General features: G+C 42.6%; 1 protein-coding gene and 1 pseudogene across 2 annotated transcripts in view; both read left to right on the top strand.

The window, feature by feature from the left end:
* Positions 1 to 7,465, top strand: part of NRIP3 (nuclear receptor interacting protein 3) — a 28,326-nt gene extending 20,861 nt beyond the window's left edge. For both annotated transcript variants that reach the window (XM_005216037.5, NM_001102218.2), the window contains 4 exon segments: positions 2,030 to 2,169; positions 3,927 to 3,979; positions 4,084 to 4,178; positions 4,479 to 7,465. In XM_005216037.5, the coding sequence (XP_005216094.1) occupies positions 2,030 to 2,169; positions 3,927 to 3,979; positions 4,084 to 4,178; positions 4,479 to 4,494 (304 nt within the window). In that variant the 3' untranslated portion in view covers positions 4,495 to 7,465.
* Positions 3,267 to 3,492, top strand: LOC112441681 (uncharacterized; annotated as a pseudogene).
* Positions 7,466 to 18,789: the final 11,324 nt, after the last annotated feature.

Genomic DNA, 18,789 nt, shown 5'->3' on the forward strand with positions numbered 1-18,789 from the left:
AGGCAGATTCTTTACCATCTGAGCCACCAGGGAAGCATTATCTCCCATCAATTAAGTTTTGAACAAAGACCTTTGGGCTCTGGAATGAGAAAATATGAGATCCTTGACTCATTGCATGCCATGCCCTGATCCTGATTTGTGCCCTTCCCAGACAGCAAATTAAAAAGAGCTGCCCTGTAGGTACAGCCCAGAGAAGTAAAATCAGGGATGTGGTTGACCTTGGCTTACTTGGAGTTCTGGAGGTCACCCTGCCTGTCCCAAGAAGCATCAGTGAGACCGTGGAATAGAGCTATTGGGCCTGAACCATCACAGGTGTGATTAGTGTCTTTCCTTTCTGCAAATAACATGTAAAATCAGATCTTACTGATGTCCCTGCTGTGGACTGGATGTGAGGCAGACACCTCATATATTGAATATATTAAGTTCTCTAAAAGCTGGAATTGGGTTCTCCCTCTTTTTTAGTCAGAGAAAGGCATTTTGTATCTTTCCTCCTTTTCACTCAATCCGTCCTTTCATTCTCTTTCTTCTTCCTTTTCTTCTCTCCAGAATACCAGGTGGGCCCTGAGGTCTAGCCCAGAATTGGGAGGATCAATCCAATATCTTTTTCCACTTCTCTAGCTCTAAGTACAACAAAGCATCCCCCAGCCCAGATCTCTGTATTGAAATAATGACTAGAGTAGATGTAATGGCCCATTTTAAGCTACTTTAAAAAATATTCTTGTTCTTAGGCAGGACTTGCACAAATCTTGATTTGTAGATCAGTGACTTCTGCCCACAGGACCTGTTCCTTCTTGTTTCTACCTTCTCACCCCTCACCACTGACTCTTTGCAGCTGGCTCTATGGGTTTTGTGCATTGCTATTTAGGGTGGTGGGGGAGTCCAAAGACACAAGTGCTCCTGTGGGAAGAATCCTGAGCCTTTTTATGCAGTGAAGAGATGACCTATAGTGCAACATGATGTTTCCAGAAAGACTAATAATGTCCTGGTGCATAATTAGGCAGTAGACTGCCATGATTCCAGAGGAGTTAATAACCATCTATAAAACTGCAATTATTTTCCTTTTGCATAGGCTGTAACACCAAAAGAGAGAAAATGGAGTAAAGCAGAAGTATCGGCACAGAGAGTCCATAATTAAGTATTTATCCACCAACTCATAGTAGCTCGGATGCTGGCTCTTCCAACCAGCTTACATAACTGTGTGAAACCTTGGTGCTGTTCTTTCCTTTCTCTTCTAGACAGACAAGTTAAATTAACTAGGAATTAACCAATATCAATGCACTCAGCAAGTAAGTACCTACCTCTACCAACCTTATAGCCTAAGACTAAGTGAAGAAGATAGACTAAAACAAAGACAAAATTAGACATTGAACAAAGCATCTTCTAAAATTAGGACTAATCTGCCCACTCTGAGATCTTTACCCACAGATGTGTAAAAGGCTCTGCTAAGTCACTACAGTCGTGTCCGACTCTGTGTGACCCCACAGACGGCAGCCCACCAGGCTCCCCCGTCCCTGGGATTCTCCAGGCAAGAACACTGGAGTGGGTTGCCATTTCCTTCTCCAATGCATGAAAGTGAAAAGTGAAAGGGAAGTCGCTCAGTCCTGTCCGACTCTTCTCGACCCCATGGACTGCAGCCTACCAGGCTCCTCCATCCATGGAATTTTCCAGGCAAGAGTACTGGAGTGGGGTACCGTTGCCTTCTCCGTGTAAAAGGCTATGTTAACTAAACTGCCTTGCACATAGGTGGGGATGTTGGAATGCAGAAAAGGATTCTCTGAGTGTGTCCCACGAGTTCAGATAGTGCCATAGCTTTCTAGAACAGGAGCTAAATCTTTATATATTTTTTTATATACCCCCTGGCATGTTTAGGATAAAGTGCTCAAACAAGAAATGTAGGCTAACATTTTCTTTTGATAAATTAACCCAGGAAATCCCTGGAATATTCCAGCTGTGTGTCAGAAGGTAGGCATTGCCAGATTCCATCAGAAACCTCTGCCAAGGGGATTCTGGTATTTGCTCTCTGGTGCAGACTCAAGGAGCATGTCAGATCTCACAAGCATGAAGGAGAGAGGCTTTCTCTACCCCGGCATCTGAAAGTTGTGGGCCAGATTGAGCACCTGGTGATCACACTGGGCTCCCTCCGCCTGGACTGCCCAGCAGCTGTGGTTGGTGAGTTGAATTGGGGACTGGGCCTATGGACCCCTAAGGTAAACCCTCTCCCTCCTTCCACCAAACCCTCATGGGATCTCAGGCCTGTAAGTACTGACTTCTTTAAAACCCCAGGTTTCTACTTTTTTGTACTATAAACCTTTTCCCAGTTTTTGCCTTCCAAAGTACTAGATGGGCCTTGAGCTACATTCAAGACATGTTGAAAATCACTCAGAGAATAAAAAATTTCAAGGGGTAAGAAAACAAAAATTTCTGTGTGCCAGTAAAAGTGGCTCCTGAGAACTTTCCATGGGCTAGTTAGAGGTAGAGGGCAAGATCCTCTTACTCCTTTGCCATAAATCCCATCATAACTTCTCACCAATTCCTATACTTTCTCTCATGTACTCTATTTCCCACTACTCTAAGTTCCTGGTTTTTGTCCAAAGGCCTTGCTTTGTCCTTTAAAGTAAAAAGACCTGGGTTTGAATCTTGATTCTACCACCTTTTGTCATTCAATCGTGTCCGACTCTTTGAGACCCTATGGACTGTAGCCCACCAGGCTCCTCTGTCGGATTTTCCAGGCAAGAATACTGGAGTAGGTCGCCATTTCCTTCTCCAGGGTATCTTCTCAGCCCAAGGATTGGACCTGGGTCTCCTGCATTGCAGGTGGATTCTTTACCACCTGATCCACCAGGGAAGCTCAAACTATAATGATCTGGGGCAAATTACTTAATATAAGAAACTCAAGTCTGCGGACTTCTCCAGCAGGCGAGAGGCAGTCCACGCAGACCTGTGGCAGGAAGCAGGTTGCTTGGCCTGCAGAGGGGCACCTCGACGGTACTTGGACCCTGGTGGCTCCAAGTGCGGTGGGCAGGGTAATAGCAGCTTCTCATAGGATTCAGAAGCAAGCCATGTATTTTGATGCGGCTTGTTGCTGCTTTGAAGGGTTTCTGAACAATTTATGAGCAAAAATGGTGTTTTAAAGTTTGCCATTTTAGTGAATTATGGGATGTAAGATGGAAATACTTGTGAGGAGGCAAGGGGAGTGACAAAAATGTGGCCATGAGTAGGAAGTGAGTGGCGTTCATGGATGCAGCAGCGGCTTATGGTAGGAGACTAAGACTGTGCTTTCAGGAATCATCTTTATAGTTCATTGCTAGAGAATTTTTCTTGAGTGGGTATTGTACTCTTATTGTACCCAAAAGCCACGAGGGAGAGGTACAGTGTTCCTTACTGAGTGTGAAGCCAATTCTTGGTAGTGTGTTTTTTCTTTGTAACTGCCATTGGTTATTGATGATCTATTTTCTAATTATCTGGGAGAGTAAAAAAGGTCATGTGAGTGGCTTTGTATGAAAAAAAAAAAAAGAGAGAAATGCTTGCTGCTAAGTCGCTTCAGTCATGTCCGACTGTGCGACCACACTGACGGCAGCCCACCAGGCTCCCCCGCCCCTGGGATTCTCCAGGCAAGAACACTGGAGTGGGTTGCCATTTCCTTCTCCAGTGCATGAAAGTGAAAAGTGAAAGTGAAGTCGCTCAGTCATGTCCGACTCTTCGCGACCCCTTGGACTGCAGCCTACCAGGCTCCTCTGTCCGTGGGATTTTGCAGGCAAAAGTACTGGAGTGGGGTGCCATTGCCTTCTCCTAGAGGAATGCTTAGTAGATGTTTATTAGATGGATGGGAGAGAGGGAAGTTGTATAGAACCTAAAGGTGATTAGGCTGATTTCTAAACAACATGGGAATGGTTAAATCCTAGGTGTTTTTTTTTTTTTCTTATTAGAGGATAATGAGAAGAATTTGTCTCTTGGTCTGCAGACTCTCCGATCCTTGAAGGTATGATTGTTTCTACTAACCCATTGGTACCTTTTGCCTGAGGTAAGTGTTCTCTTACACAGTGAAATCATTGACAGTAACCAGTGATCCTGTTTTGTTTTCAGTGCATCATAAACTTGGATAAGCACCGGCTGATCATGGGAAAGACAGACAAGGAAGAAATCCCTTTTGTGGAGACAATTTCCTTGAATGAAGATAAGTGAGTGCCAGAATGGGTCAGGTCAAGTCAAATCCATTTGTCATTAACTGGAGGGGTTCTCACACAGGATATTGGATTGTATCCTGCTTTTGACTTTCAATCACATAACAATGACACCCCTCCTCACCCCCAGAGTTCACAATCCCACACAATTCTGTAGCCTGTGTTTCATAATGAGTAGTGATTGATACTGCATAGTGTGGTGGAGGAAGTGAGTAGCTTTTAAACTAATATTGTACGTGCCTTCAGCCTAATTTCTTTGAATTTGGTATCATTTCTTCCATTTCTTTCTCATTTCAGCACTTCAGAAGCCTAACTGCAGCCTACAGCATGTCTACACGTGTGCACACACACCAGGTTGACAGATTGAAAAAACTGGGTTTGAACCAAATGCAGCAGCAACTTGCTGTGGACCAAGTCCTACCCTCTAGTAGAAGCTCCAGGGGCTCATTCCCTCCCAGACCTCTCTAGACTTTAGTCTGTGCTTAGAGATCTTGTCTGGTTATAGCCATTGTTTTTTACTCCTTTGACCACTTAATTTATAGATCTTTTTGACACTGCCAGGTCTCACTTATGGCCTATTTCTCTGCTTCTTAAAGGAATTTGCTTTTATTAGTCAAATATAGGGGCTGCCGGGTTCTATTTCTCCTCAGATAACTTGCTGCTTCTCCTAGAGTTAACATATGTAATAAACAGGAACCTGACCTTTACTTCTTATGCAGAATACCTATGGCTCTGAATTAGAATCTCTTCTAATTCATTTGTTGATTTCTCAAGTACAAATTGAACTGAAAGAACTCAGAGAGATGGGCTAGTCCAACCCTTTCATTTAAAGGACCAGAAAGGCAAGTGAATTGTCTAAGCTCATATACTGTCAGTGGCAGAGGGCACCTAGAACTCAGACCAGACAAGCCAAAGCCAGGGCCATGTTCATTTTCATTTGTGGCTTCAAGCCTTGAGAGAAGGATGAAGAGGTAAGGGTTTGTGAAAAGGCAGGGTAGGGGAAGGATGTGCTTTGGGGATGGATGCCAGAGGACCTGGATAGCCCTCCCTCCTGAGTGCTACGCCCACTAAAAGTTCCCTGACCCGAGCTGTCACATTGAGGTGCTTATCTTTGTGCCCAAAAGCCACAGGTATAAAGGTGAATGAGGCGGCTCCTCACCTTGAACTTCTTGGAGGGGAGGAGGAAGGAATCACAGACAGAAGCACATTAACCACTCTCAGAGATGGAATTGAAGGCTTCAATAAATAACCTGGGCATTGTTGTCGGATGTTGATACCCCCAAGATCCAGTCAGTATTTCTGTCTAGCCTGTTATTTGTCTGCCTTGGACTCAAGTAGCTGGGAGCAGGAGTAGGGGAAGAAGAGGAGAAGACCTTGAGCAGGTCCAAAACAGAAGGATAGAGTCAGTTGGTGGGAATGCCTACCCAAGGAAACGTTTCTGGGATGGCGGTCTGGGAATGAAACCTGCTGGTAGCGAATTGAGGGTTGGGGAGTTCTTCACTTCTTCCTGGTGTAAGGAAAGAGGCATGGTAGGAGCTGGTAGTGTTAAGGACAACTGTTTCTGACTCCTCAGTACTTCCTGACCCCTTTCAAAGAGGTCACAGCCTTCCGTTGGGTGTCAGTTGGATGTATAGATACCTGTAATGGAATCTCCCTTTTCAGTTTGGTCAGAGATGTGCTCAGAGAAGTCAGAAAAATAGCCAGCTGTGGGTATCCCTATAGGAGATTCCCAAGCCTACCCTTGGTTCATAGCAGTAGTTCCTCAAGTATTCACTGATCGTTCTTCAGACTTTGCCACATCCCCACCAACTATTTCATCCAGTGTTCAGCTACTGTTTCTACCAGACTGCTCTTTGGAACTCTGAATGTTGTTAGCTTTTCAGGAGATCCCTAAAGACTATGAGCTTGGTGACATGACCCCCATTTGAACAGGTAGGCAGCCATACTGCAGCCAGTTGTCACTGGGTCACCCCCGGCCCCATTCTTATCAGCCTCTACAGAGAAAGCAAGATGGAAAACTAAGCACAGCCACAGCAGGGGAGGCCACATCTGATGCTCCACAGGGGTGACCCCATATTACCAGTCTTCAGTGCCCGCTCAATTCACCCTTGTTTTCTTAACACAGGGAGCATCTGTACTTTTCCACTGAGGCCTCTGCACTCTCCTCCCTCACCTTTCATGGTACCACTTTGGCCTACTTCTTACCCTAGGACTGAGTTGAAATACTTTCACCTCTTCCTTCCCAAGTTGGAAGTCTCAGTCTGAGCCTCGACTCTTGGCCACAAGAGAGGCATGTTAGAAGTTCCTTGGCTTGGTTTATCCTGAATTCCCTGTGGACCAAGTAAGGCCAGGAATTCTCAGATACTAGAAAGATGCCGCTGAATCTGACCCTTTGAGTTCAGGATTATATGGCATCAGGGGGATGATCAGATGGCCCTTAATGATCTTTCTGGCCTGAGAATCAGTCCGTGATTTTCCAATTTTGGAATAGAAACAGTTGGGGTGATCTGAGCTTAGGGTATCATAATCCCAGTCCATGCAGTCAGATCATTTGAATTCATTAACCAAGTAATTGTGCTTTAAACCTTAGGTTTGATAGTGGTACCTAAAGATGTCTAAAGATAACTGTAGAAAGTCTTGAGCTTCATTAATCTTCTTTAAATGCTGCCAGGTTGATTAATCTGATAGCACCTGTCTTACCTTGATTTTCCTGAGGAAACACTGAATCCACATTTCTTGGGCTGGCTAGGTAAGCAGGTAAGGTTGGTTCTTCCCAGAATTCTAGAAAATTCTCACTAGTACCTCTGATTGAAGGTGTGGGAAGAGAGTGACTACCTGGGTCACAGCGCAGAAGACAGGCAGTAGCAAGAAGAAACCATGTACAACTGTAACCCTCTCATTCCTTATTAGATGTCCAAATAAAATACAGGGAGCTTGAAAACAGTATTGTTTTTGTCGTTTGGTATTTCTATGCCTGGCTTATTTGAGGAACAAATGTTTTCTGACTTTTCTATTTCCTTGCCCTGCACAGACCCCACCTGGTAAGAGTTTCTGTTCCTTAGCTCTAAGTGTCTGTTGATGGATTGCTTAGTATGTCAGCTTCTCTTACTCTCGTATAGTAGAAATATCTTTCCAGGCTGGGCATGTGGAGGAGATGAACTGGATTCCTCCCTCCTCCTGTTGGCAGACCTTTCTGCATTGGCATTTTATCTGCTCAGTGTTTCTGGCTGTGTTGGGTTTATTTGTGAGATTAATGTAACAATAAAGTGAAATTTTGCCCTCCATGTATTTGTCTGACAAAGTCTCTTGTGTCAGGGCCCCTGTTAGGTGGGGGAGTGTAGGTAAAGCCCAGTTGCATCAGTGTTTCACTTATAGGATCTTCTGAACACAAGGCTTTGTGTCCTCATTTCCTCCATTGCTACTAGTCCTTCAGCTTTCTCTTACCAGCTATATGTTCTTGGGCAAATTAGTGAACCTCTGTGAGCTTGGCTTTGTAATCTATAAAACAGAAGTGATAATAGTACTTACTTCACAGCATCAAATGAGATAACCCATGTAAAGTGGTTGGCATATGAGTCCCTCAAAGATTTCACTGTATGTGAGAACAGTCTTTTATGGTGGATTCTCAGTGTGAAAGAACATTTGCTTCTAGAAATTTTATTTAGAAATTTACTTTTTATAAATTATTTAGAAAGGAAATATTTATTTAGTTCAAGCAAATAGGTTTGTGGAGGGGAAGTGTTGGATGAACCTTAATATATAGTAAAATGTCTAAATGATATTCCAAATAGCTGCATTTTACAGATGATAGATACTTACCTTGTGTTAATATTTCAGTACTTAAACAGTTTAGTTATGCGGAGAAGATAATGGCAACCCACTCCAGTACTCTTGCCTGGAAAATCCAATGGATGGAGGAGCCTGGTGGGCTGCAGTCCATGGGGTTGCTAAGAGTCGGACACAACTGAGAGACTTCACTTTCCTGCATTGGAGAAGGAAATGGCAACCCACTCCAGTGTTCTTGCCTGGAGAATCCCAGGGACGGGGAGCCTGGTAGGCTCCCATCTATGGGGTCACACAGTGTTGGACACGACTGAAGCTTCTTAGCAGCAGCAGCAGCAGTGTAGTTATGAAATAGTCAACAAGAAACATTCTATACCTTTGACAGTGGTTATCACAATCTAGAATTATGTTTCTACCACTCCTCAGAAAATACTACCATTCCACCTCAAAAGGTTTTCTGCTTTACTTTTGTCCATTTATTCTAAATATAAATGTAAAAAGACTTAACCAATCTGACTCTTAAACAATGAGCCACAGAATCAAGATTCATAATCACCTTAATAGAATGAAACCAACAAAATTAAGTATAGAATTTAAAAAATACATCCTGACTTTCACTTTTAAATTTACACAGTCGGGGGAGAACTTTGATAACAAATTCATGTGAAGATGATATTGTTGTTTAGTTGACTGCACATTCTATATGTAGAAGGATCAAGGACTCTGTGTGTAGGAGATGTCACTTGTATTAATAAGACAGGGATGTGTATATAATTTGTGGAGCATTTAGAAAAGGGCACGGGTAACCTTCAGAGCTGTCATGTGGAAAGTGTTCTTCCTGGCGCCAGAGGACAAACATTTCCAGTAGGTGGAGGTTGTAGAGAGGCATTTCCTGATACAGTTGCAGGGAAGCATCTACTTTAAACCAGAGACTACCAAGTCCTGCAAGGAAACTAGTATTGTTCACAGTTTTGCAGAAGGAAAAGCTTAGCTGTACAGAGACATAACTGTTTAGCACAATTAAATGAACTGCCTGTAAATTCTTTTTCACTGGAAGTGAAAGGTGGGGTGATCATTTCCTAGCAATATTAGAAAGAGACTTATGTTAAATTAGGAGACTTCCAAAGTCATTTCTAATGGCTAATGGCAGAATTTTCTTTGATTCTAGGACATCTTTGTTAAATGGCATTGTGAATCAAATGTAGCTTCTTTTTGACTCATTGCCATCACTACAAACGTAGACTCATTAATTTGGACTGAAATTATTAGCTTTTTAGCCAGTTTTGAAGAGTTGCAGGCTACTACTGTTCTCAAGAAATCAGAAAACAGAGCCATACTACTCTGTGTGTTATACTAGTCTGGTCTGTGTGCTATTAGCTTGGACTCCTCTGTTAGCTTCTACTTCTTTCCATTATCACTGTATCCTGAGCTAAGCTAGTGTCTTATTTTATCCTTACTTGTCTGGTCAGTGACCTACTGGCAGCTATTTTTAAAATGGTGTCAAGCACGTGGGCATTGTGACAACTGTTTTCTCAGAGACCTTTTTACTCAAGGGTTGTGGTATGTTTCAGAAGACTGGGGCTGCCAGATGCCTGACCAGAATGGAGAAAAATCTGGGTCTTTACCTGCTTTTAGGTAGACTTGTCTAAAGGTTCTAGTAGCCTGGTAACTGTTCTTTCTTTCCAGCAAATACTAGCCACCAAAATCAGAGAGGGGAATTCAATCCTAGCATTGTTTTTGCTAGAGGCAAAGTAGCCTCCCCATTTGTGGTTGATATGAAAACATAACTTTTCAGGAAACCTACATACTCCAGTGCTGACATACTCAACCCCTCCAGTTGCCCTGAACAGGAGAAATAGGTTGGGAAGAGGGAGTATGGCTGGTCTAGTAGACCTGTTTCCTGGAGGAGAGACTTTGAGGACAAAGGGAATGGAGATATAAAATCTTCTGCACTGTGAGCCTGGATGACAGGAATTTAACTTTGCTTTCATCATTTGGCAAACTAATATGGGATATATTGGGATTCTGTTATGAAATGCTGAACTCCTTGGATACATTGGATGACCTTGTACTTGGTGGGGATGCTACAGTGGTTTTCGTCTTATTTTGAAAATGGGTAAAGACATGAGAATGTCATGGTTTCTGGGGCTGACTGTATGAAGAATCAATTATTCTGTTTTGAAAGTTCTACAGAAACTATCCCACAAGTGTCTGAGTTCATAATAGTTTCTCTGTAATACACAGAAACCAGTTGGGGAATAGAAAGTACAGTAAAGTGAACAGGTTTCACAAAGATCAATTCAGTCACAGGGGTGTGTGAAGAGGGCCTGTTCTGAGGAAGGGCAGCCAGGAGGAAGATCCAGCTTGGTATGCCCCACGGAGGGTAGAATTTCATAAATAGAGGCTCAGTATCAGCAGGTAAGGCCTAAGAGGAAGGCCAGGAATTGAAAAGAGTAATAATTAAAGGAAAGGGAAAATGGGTGGGAATCCCAGCATCAGTTAATAAGGGACACCAATACTGAAGTATACCTATATACACCATGTACCTAAATTAACAAGGTATACTATATAACTAATATCTGATGTATAACATCTCATAAAATTTTTAATTTGCTCTCTTTTATAGTGGTAAAATATCTATCACCAAAGATTGCATGAGCCACTAAAAAACAAGATGATTACTTAAAAGACTATAAAGTTAGACCTGAGACCCTCACCCCTTAGTCATTCCATTCATTTGTTTATTCTCTGGAGAAACTGAACTAGTTGGAGCCACCAAGAACAACTGGTTTAGTTCAGTTCAGTTCAGTCGCTCAGTCATGTCCTACTCTTTGTGACTCCATGAATCGCAGCACGCCAGGCCTCCCTGTGTATCACCAACTCCCGGAATTCACTCAAACTCACATCCATCGAGTCAGTGATGCCATCCAGCCATCTCATCCTCTGTCGTCCCCTTCTCCTCCTGCCCCCAATCCCTCCCAGTATCAGAGTCTTTTCCAATGAGTCAACTCTTCGCATGCGGTGGCCAAAGTATTGGAGTTTCAGCTTTAGCATCATTCCTTCCAAAGAAATCCCAGGGCTGATCTCCTTCAGAATGGACTGGTTGGATCTCCTTGCAGTCCAAGGGACTCTCAAGAGTCTTCTCCAACACCACAGTTCAAAAGCATCAATTCTTTGGCGCTCAGCTTTCTTCACAGTCTAACTCTCACATCCATACATGACTACTGGAAAAACCATAGCCTTGACTAGATGGACCTTTGTTGGCCAAGTAATGTCTCTGCTTTTCAATATGCTATCTAGGTTGACCATAACTTTCCTTCCAAGGACTAAGTGTCTTTTAATTTCATGGCTGCAATCACCATCTGCAGTGATTTTGAAACTCCCAAAAATAAAGTCCGACACTGTTTACACTGTTTCCCCATCTATTTCTCATGAAGTGATGGGACCAGATGCCATGATCTTTGTTTTCTGAATGTTGAGCTTTAAGCCAACTTTTCCACTCCTCTCTCACTTTCATCAAGAGGCTTTTTAGTTCCTCTTCACTTTCTGCCATAAGGGTGGTATCATCTGCATATCTGAGGTTATTGATATTTCTCCTGGCAATCTTGATTCCAGCTTGTGCTTATTCCAGCCCAGCGTTTCTCATGATGTACTCTGCATATAAGTTAAATAAGCAGGACTGGTATTCTACACCAAAAAAGAAAAAAGAACAACTGGTAGCTGATAGGAGAGGCATCCTACTGAAAATGGAGGTTTAAGGTTCAGCGTTGTGGAGCATCAGATTCCCCTTTCCTTTACTTGGGTCCCCAAACCCTGAAATGTGGTTGTTCTCTTAGGCCAGTGCTTTTGCTGCAGCCCTCTCAAGGTAGTTTTTTCTCCCACAGTTCTATTAGTGGTCATAAAGATGGGGTAGATGGTCTCTTTGTACCCTATTCTTGCAGACACTTCTTCCTATGCTTTCCCTTAAAACTCCCCAGCTTTGAGTCTCATGCCATCAAATTATATCACTTAGGTCCCTTCATTGTTGTTAATCATCCACAAAGTCTACAAGCCCCTGGGTCATTGCCCCTCCTTTTTCAGTAAGTTCAGCTCTTGGTTCATTTCACTCCCCCCAACACTACTCCAGATTTAATTCTTGGTGATTTAATTACATATATGGATGATTTTTTCAACACTCTGATATACTGGTTCCTTGAATAAAGTCTTCCACTGATTTATCCTCCACTATTCCTTGCCATTCATTTTCATGGTCATACCTAGATCTTGTTTATTATCCCAGACTGTAACCCCTCTGTGATCTTAGGCTCATGTATCCGACTCTCTGACCACTAACTCTATCTTCCAGACTTCTTCTAGCAGCTTGATTGCAATACTCCCTTGATTATCACCTTTCATTGTCCCTAACTTCCCTGAGTTTCTCTCCTCTGTTCATAAGCAACTTAAATCCCTGAGTCACTGGTTACGATTCATTTAAATATGCCTTTTTTTTTTTTTAAGGAACTGACTATTCTTGATTAAAAGAGAGGCATTCTCTATTTTTAAATTAATTTGGTTGGTTTGGAGGTGATTTCTTTGTGATAATATGAGAAAAATATTACAGACTTTGTAGACCAGGCTAAAAATGTGACCTAATCAGAAAACAAAGACCAATGAGAATTTTGCAAAACCTTTGTTTAAATATTTGCTATTGAATAAGAAAATTCTTATCTGACATTAACTCAAAATTGTTTGTCGTGTTTTAACCATACAGAATGTTTAATATTGTACAATGTTTGGGGATTAAACATACATTTTTTTAGAACAAGTATTAAAAGCATGATCAATTATATTCAGTTTTTAAGTATATCCATTTTGCATTGCATAGATGAAAAGATAATTTTTATGATTTCTCTACTAGTTAACAGTAAGAGGAAGAATGGTGTTCAGTTTGAAAGCCACTGTTTTGAGAAGTAGAATTTGAATATAATGACATATGTGGCTGTATCGGATGCACTACTGGACCTATAACTAGCCTCTTTATGAAATTCCTTTTTTTTCCCCCCACTTGCAAATACTTTAAACTCGGTTTACCCTCTTTTTGTTACACTCACTTCGCAAAACTACAATTTTAGTCAGAGCCAGCTCTTTGCCTACTTTTATGCAGCAGCCATGCTGACTGGCCTCATTTTGAATTCATGTCCATAACTCTCAGGCCCTTAACACTGCCCAACAATCGTATTTTGCTAGTCATTCTTTCTTATGCTAGATGCAACCTTTTTCTGCAAGAGGCCAGATAAGTATTTTAGGCTTTTCGAGTCATACAATCTCTTTTACAACTACTCTACTTTGCCGTTGTAACAAGAAAGTAGCCAAAGGCAATATGTAAGTAAATGAAATCTGAATTTTATGTAATTTTTACATGTCACAATTTAGTATTCATCTTTATTTTTTTTTTCCCCCAGCCATTTAAAGTATAAAAATTATTCTTAGCTAGGAGACTGTACAAAAACAGGATTTGGCCATGGGCTCTAGTTTGATGGGTTGGGAAGATTCCCTGGAGAAGGAAATGGCAACCCACTCCAGAATTCTTGCCTGGAGAATCCCATGGACGGAGGAGCCTGGTGGGCTACAGTCCACGGGGGTCGCAAAGAGTCGGACACGACTGGGCAACTTCACTCTAGTTTGATGGGCTATGTTCCTGAGTTATTTCACACCTTCTCCTTTCTTCTCGTCTCTAACATTGCCTTCTCAGACGATGGCCTTGCTTTCATACTTCATTCACGACATAATCAGAACATTCACCACTCCTACCACATCTAGCCTCTTTCAGTTTCCCCTTGTTACTGTCTTTTCATAGCATGACACCTAAATACTGTATAACTTAACTGTTTTTATTGTTTGTTCCCCTGACTAGAATGTTAGTTTCCAGGAGGGTAGAAAGTTTTATGTTTTACACATCGTTATATACCAAGCACCTAGAAGAGCATTTAGCAGATAGAAAGTGCTCAACAAATACTTGATTGAACATTGGCTACCAGACCAGCAGGCAGGAGTTTAGAGAATTTTTCTCCAGAGAAACTTACCTCTTTCCAAGTAAAAGAATGCATCTTAGCAGCTGGAGATCTCCTTGACCAGCTTAAGTGGTATTTTTTCCAACTTCTTTGAAAAAACACCCACAATAAGAAATTCCCATTCTATGGAATTGACTCAGTACATTATATGTGTATATGATGTATATATGTGTATGTGTTTGAAACCAAAGTTTCACAAAACAATTTTTTTCCTATGATGTATTCTGATATAGTATTTTCTACTCTAATCTGTCATTTGGGGAAAAAAATTTGGTTGCAAGTGATTAAGTGGATTTTACAAACCATTAATGGGTTTGCAACCAGAAGTCTGAGAAATACTGTAGTGTGTTCTACTAATTACAAGCCTTGTCTGTGTACACAGAGCTTCCAACCCGTTTTCTAATGTCTCACTCTTCATAGGAATGGATAGACAAAGTTCTCCAAACATTTAAGAAAAGCTTCTGGAAGTTCCCCGGCAGTCCAGTGGTTAGGACTCTGCTTTCACTGCCAGGGACCTGGGTTCAATCCTTGGTCAGGGAACTAAAAGCCTGCAAGCTGCACACCGTGGCCAAAGAAAAAAGCTTCTAACAGGAAAAAACAAACCAGAAACAAAGACTGACAAACTCAAAACATTAGAAATATCCTCAGAGAAGTAAGGTATATTCCCAGATGGAACAGATTGCTATTTAGAAGGGGAATGGGTGGTCAAGAAAGTAGTAAATTTAAAACACAGTAACAGAAATGTGAAAATTCCAAGGAAGAGTTGGAAGATAGAAATCTTTCAGAAGAATAAAAAGGGGTAGAAATTGAGAAGAAATGATTAAATTATTCTAGAGCAAAACATGGGTGGTAGGCTTAAAGAATAACTAGTCCAGTATGAAAAAGGATGATGGACCCCTGGATGGTTGTCTTCAATTAAAAAAATATAAACTGATAGGCAATATGATGTGTTTGAAAGTGTTGAGAGTTTGGGATAAATTGGGAAAAGAGGCAATGGCTAACTTCAATCAAAAAAAGTAAATGAAATTATGTTATGCTAATTGGATCAACTATGAATAAATATGTACACAGTCATAATAATATAAGGAATTGTTATTTTACCTAAGTAAGATAACATAGATATTGAGGCATGATGGAGGATGAAGAAATAATACATGTGTTTATGAGAGGGAATTGGAGTGTAAATACATAGCTTATTTCCTATATCAAGAAGCAAAATAATAGTCCAAACTGAAGAATTGAGAACTAGTAGTATAGGGATGCTATTAAGAAATGGAGATAAATCCCAAAAGAGCATTATAAAAGATAAGGTTACCTCTGGGGAGTAGAAATTCAGCGTGCAGAGGGCTGGGGTAGGGTCAGCTGTGAAGTACCATTTGGTTTTTTAAAATGTACTATACTGGGAACTTCCCTGGATGACCAGTGGTTAGGACTTTGTGCTTCCACTGCAGGGGGCATAGGATGGATCCCTGGTCAAAGTTCTGCATGGCCAAAAAAATTAATGTACTCTATTGGTAAAAATAAAAATGAATACAATAGTGTTTCATTTATTTGAAAATACTAGTAGTCAGAAAGGAGGAACTATTTTCCTCAGGTATTGTTAAGATGTAAGATACTGGGAGGAGAAGGCAATAGCACCCCACTCCAGTACTCTTGCCTGGAAAATCCCATGGATGGAGGAGCCTGGTGGGCTGCAGTCCATGGGGTCGCTAAGAGTCAGACACGACTGAGCGACTTCACTTTCACTTTTCACTTTCATGCATTGGAGAAGGAAATGGCAACCCACTCCAGTGTTCTTGCCTGGAGAATCCCAGGGTCGGGGGAGCCTGGTGGGCTGCCATCAGTGTGGTCGCACAGTCGGACATGACTGAAGCGACTTAGCAGCAGCAGCAGCAGCAAGATACTGGGAAACCAGGAATACTGATTTAGCACCCTTCTCAAAGAAACTTTAAAAATTCTCCTTACTTTGGTACTAAACCTTCTGTTGCTGTGTTATTATTTCAGACCCAAGTAACTTGTCAACTGTTGCTGATAACAGCATCTCTGCTGAGTCACTTCAGTCGTGTCCGACTCTGTGTGACCCCATAGATGGCAGCCCACCAGGCTCCCCCGTCCCTGGGATTCTCCAGGCAAGAACACTGGAGTGGGTTGCCATTTCCCTCTCCAATGCATGAAAGTGAAAAGTGAAAGTGAAGTCGCTCAGTCGTGTCTGACCCTTAGCAACCCCATGGACTGCAGCCTACCAGGCTCCTCCGTCCATGGGATTTTCCAGGCAAGAGTACTGGAGTGGGGTGCCATCGCCTTAGGAACAGACATAATCCTGGCCTCATATATTGTTGTTACAGTGGTGGGAGCCAGCAAATGACAGCATGGTACACTTATGTGGCTTTACACATGGCAGGCAGCAGACAATCTCACTAAAGGGGGCTTAAGTGGGAGGCAGCACCCTGGTGATGCACATGGTAAAGGAGAGGGCTCATATAAGACATTCCTAAGGTACGTTCAGAACTTCTGGGGGTGTGTGTGTGTCCTGCTATAACCACTGGAGACAGTCCATGGAAACCATCATATTGACTCTGCATGACTCCATTTGTTCTGTGCTGCACAGCCTGGGAGAGTGCTGAGTAGATCAGAAAGGATGATGTGGAGAAATAAGACTGGGGTGGCCAGAGAGCTGTTGAGCACTGGAGGGGAAAGGGGGTGAGGGGACTGCAGACAGAGCTAGCAAAACCTTAGTCCCAGATCCATCTGTCCCAGATCCATAAATTGTCATGTCTGCTTCCTAACCTTCTGACTTCCACACTTAAAATTTAGAGAAGACTCTTCTTACTCTTCTGACTATCCCCCACCAGGGCATTTTTTAGGTTTTACAAAGTGAGAGGGCCCATGCCTGGTAGGAAGGTGAACTTGGACTTTTCACTCCTTAAATGGATTAGAGTAAGAAAGTGAAAGTGGAGAGTGAAAAAGTTGGCTTAAAGCTCAACATTCAGAAAACAAAGATCATGGCATCCGGTCCCATCACTTCGTGGGAAATAGATGGGGAAACAGTGTAAACAGTATCAGACTTTATTTTTTGGGGCTCCAAAATCACTGCAGATGGTGACTGCAGCCATGAAATTAAAAGATGCTTACTCCTTGGAAGAAAAGTTATGACCAACCTAGATAGCATATTGAAAAGCAGAGACATTACTTTGCCAATAAAGGTCTGTCTAGTCAAGGCTATGGTTTTTCCAGTGGTCATGTATGGATGTGAGAGTTGGACTGTGAAGAAAGCTGAGCACCAAAGAATTGATGCTTTTGAACTGCGGTATTGGAGAAGACTCTTGAGATTCCCTTGGACTGCAAGATCCAACCAGTCCATTCTAAAGGAGATCAGCCCTGGGATTTCTTTGGAAGGACTGATGCTGAAGCTGAAACTCCAGTACTTTGGCACCGCATGTGAAGAGTTGACTCATTGGAAAAAGACTCTGATGCTGGGAGGGATTGGGGGCAGGAGGAGAAGGGGATGACAGAGGATGAAATGGCTGGATGGCATCACTGACTCGATGGACGTGAGTCTGCGTGAACTCCGGGAGTTGGTGATGGACAGGGAGGCCTGGCGTGCTGCGATACATGGGGTCGCAAAAAGTCGGACATGACTGAGCGACTGAACTGAAGGAAACCTAGTCACACGGAAGCAGGAAAAAGAGTGCGTACTCACTGAGGCCAGTCTTGTCTGTAAACAGAACAACCCTGATGTGACTTGAAGGTCTAGGAAGATCCTAGGTCAGAAATCTTCCCTCTCCTACCTCCCATGGGTTGCAAAGAGTCGGGCACGAATGAGCGACAGAACTGACTGACTGACCTACTATGGTGCCCAGATCCCACATGCACTTCTTAGGGCATCTCAGCATCACCCTCTCATGGTCACAAAGGAAGTAGGGATTCAAGTACTGTAGGCACCTAGTTCTTGGAGACTGACCAGAGGAGCCTCTTCTATTCCTTTTTCCCTTTTCCAGGTCCCCACAAACATTTATTGGTTTTTACTCTATCCCAGTCTCCAGGTAGGCTGCAGTCCATGGGGTCACTAAGAGTCAGACACGACTGAGTGACTTCACTTTACTTTTCACTTTCATGCATTGGAGAAGGAAATGGCAACCCACTCCAGTGTTCTTGCCTGGAGAATCCCAGGGACAGGGGAGCCTGGTGGGCTGCCGTCTATGGGGTTGCACAGAGTCGGACACAACTGAAGCGACTTAGCAACAGCAGCAGCAGTCTCCAGGTACAAAGATAATGAAAAGCCTTGCCCTCAAAGACTGCCAAGTTTGGGTGGAGGTTGGGAGTTCAGAGGCAGATATGAAAACAGATTCATAACAGATTAGGTTAGGAAACAAATCTGCACAAATACAGATGGAAATGCATGTAAGTTAGGGAAGGCTTTCTAGTTGAGAAGACCTCTGACCTAAGGGGAAAGCAGGAGTTATCTAGGTATGAGCAGGGCAGAATAAGAACCAACTCCTTCACTTCCACTGGATCACTGGAATCGTATGTTTCGTGTCATATACGCCCCCACCCCCACCCCACCCCGGCCAGTCCTGGGCTCTCGCTGTGCCAGTTCAGCTGTCGCCCTTCTCCTTACCCAGGTCTGAGCCTTCCTTCAGACTCTAGCCAGGCAACCAATCATTGTACAGTCACTCTACTCTGGGCAGCCACATCTTACATTCTAGAACAGGTATGTCTAATATAAACATTAAATTTCCTAGTAGCTACATTTAAGAAGTAAAAATAAAAAGTGA

This window comes from Bos taurus, chromosome 15 (genome assembly GCF_002263795.3).
Source record: "Bos taurus isolate L1 Dominette 01449 registration number 42190680 breed Hereford chromosome 15, ARS-UCD2.0, whole genome shotgun sequence".
In the NCBI taxonomy this organism is placed as follows: domain Eukaryota; kingdom Metazoa; phylum Chordata; class Mammalia; order Artiodactyla; family Bovidae; genus Bos; species Bos taurus.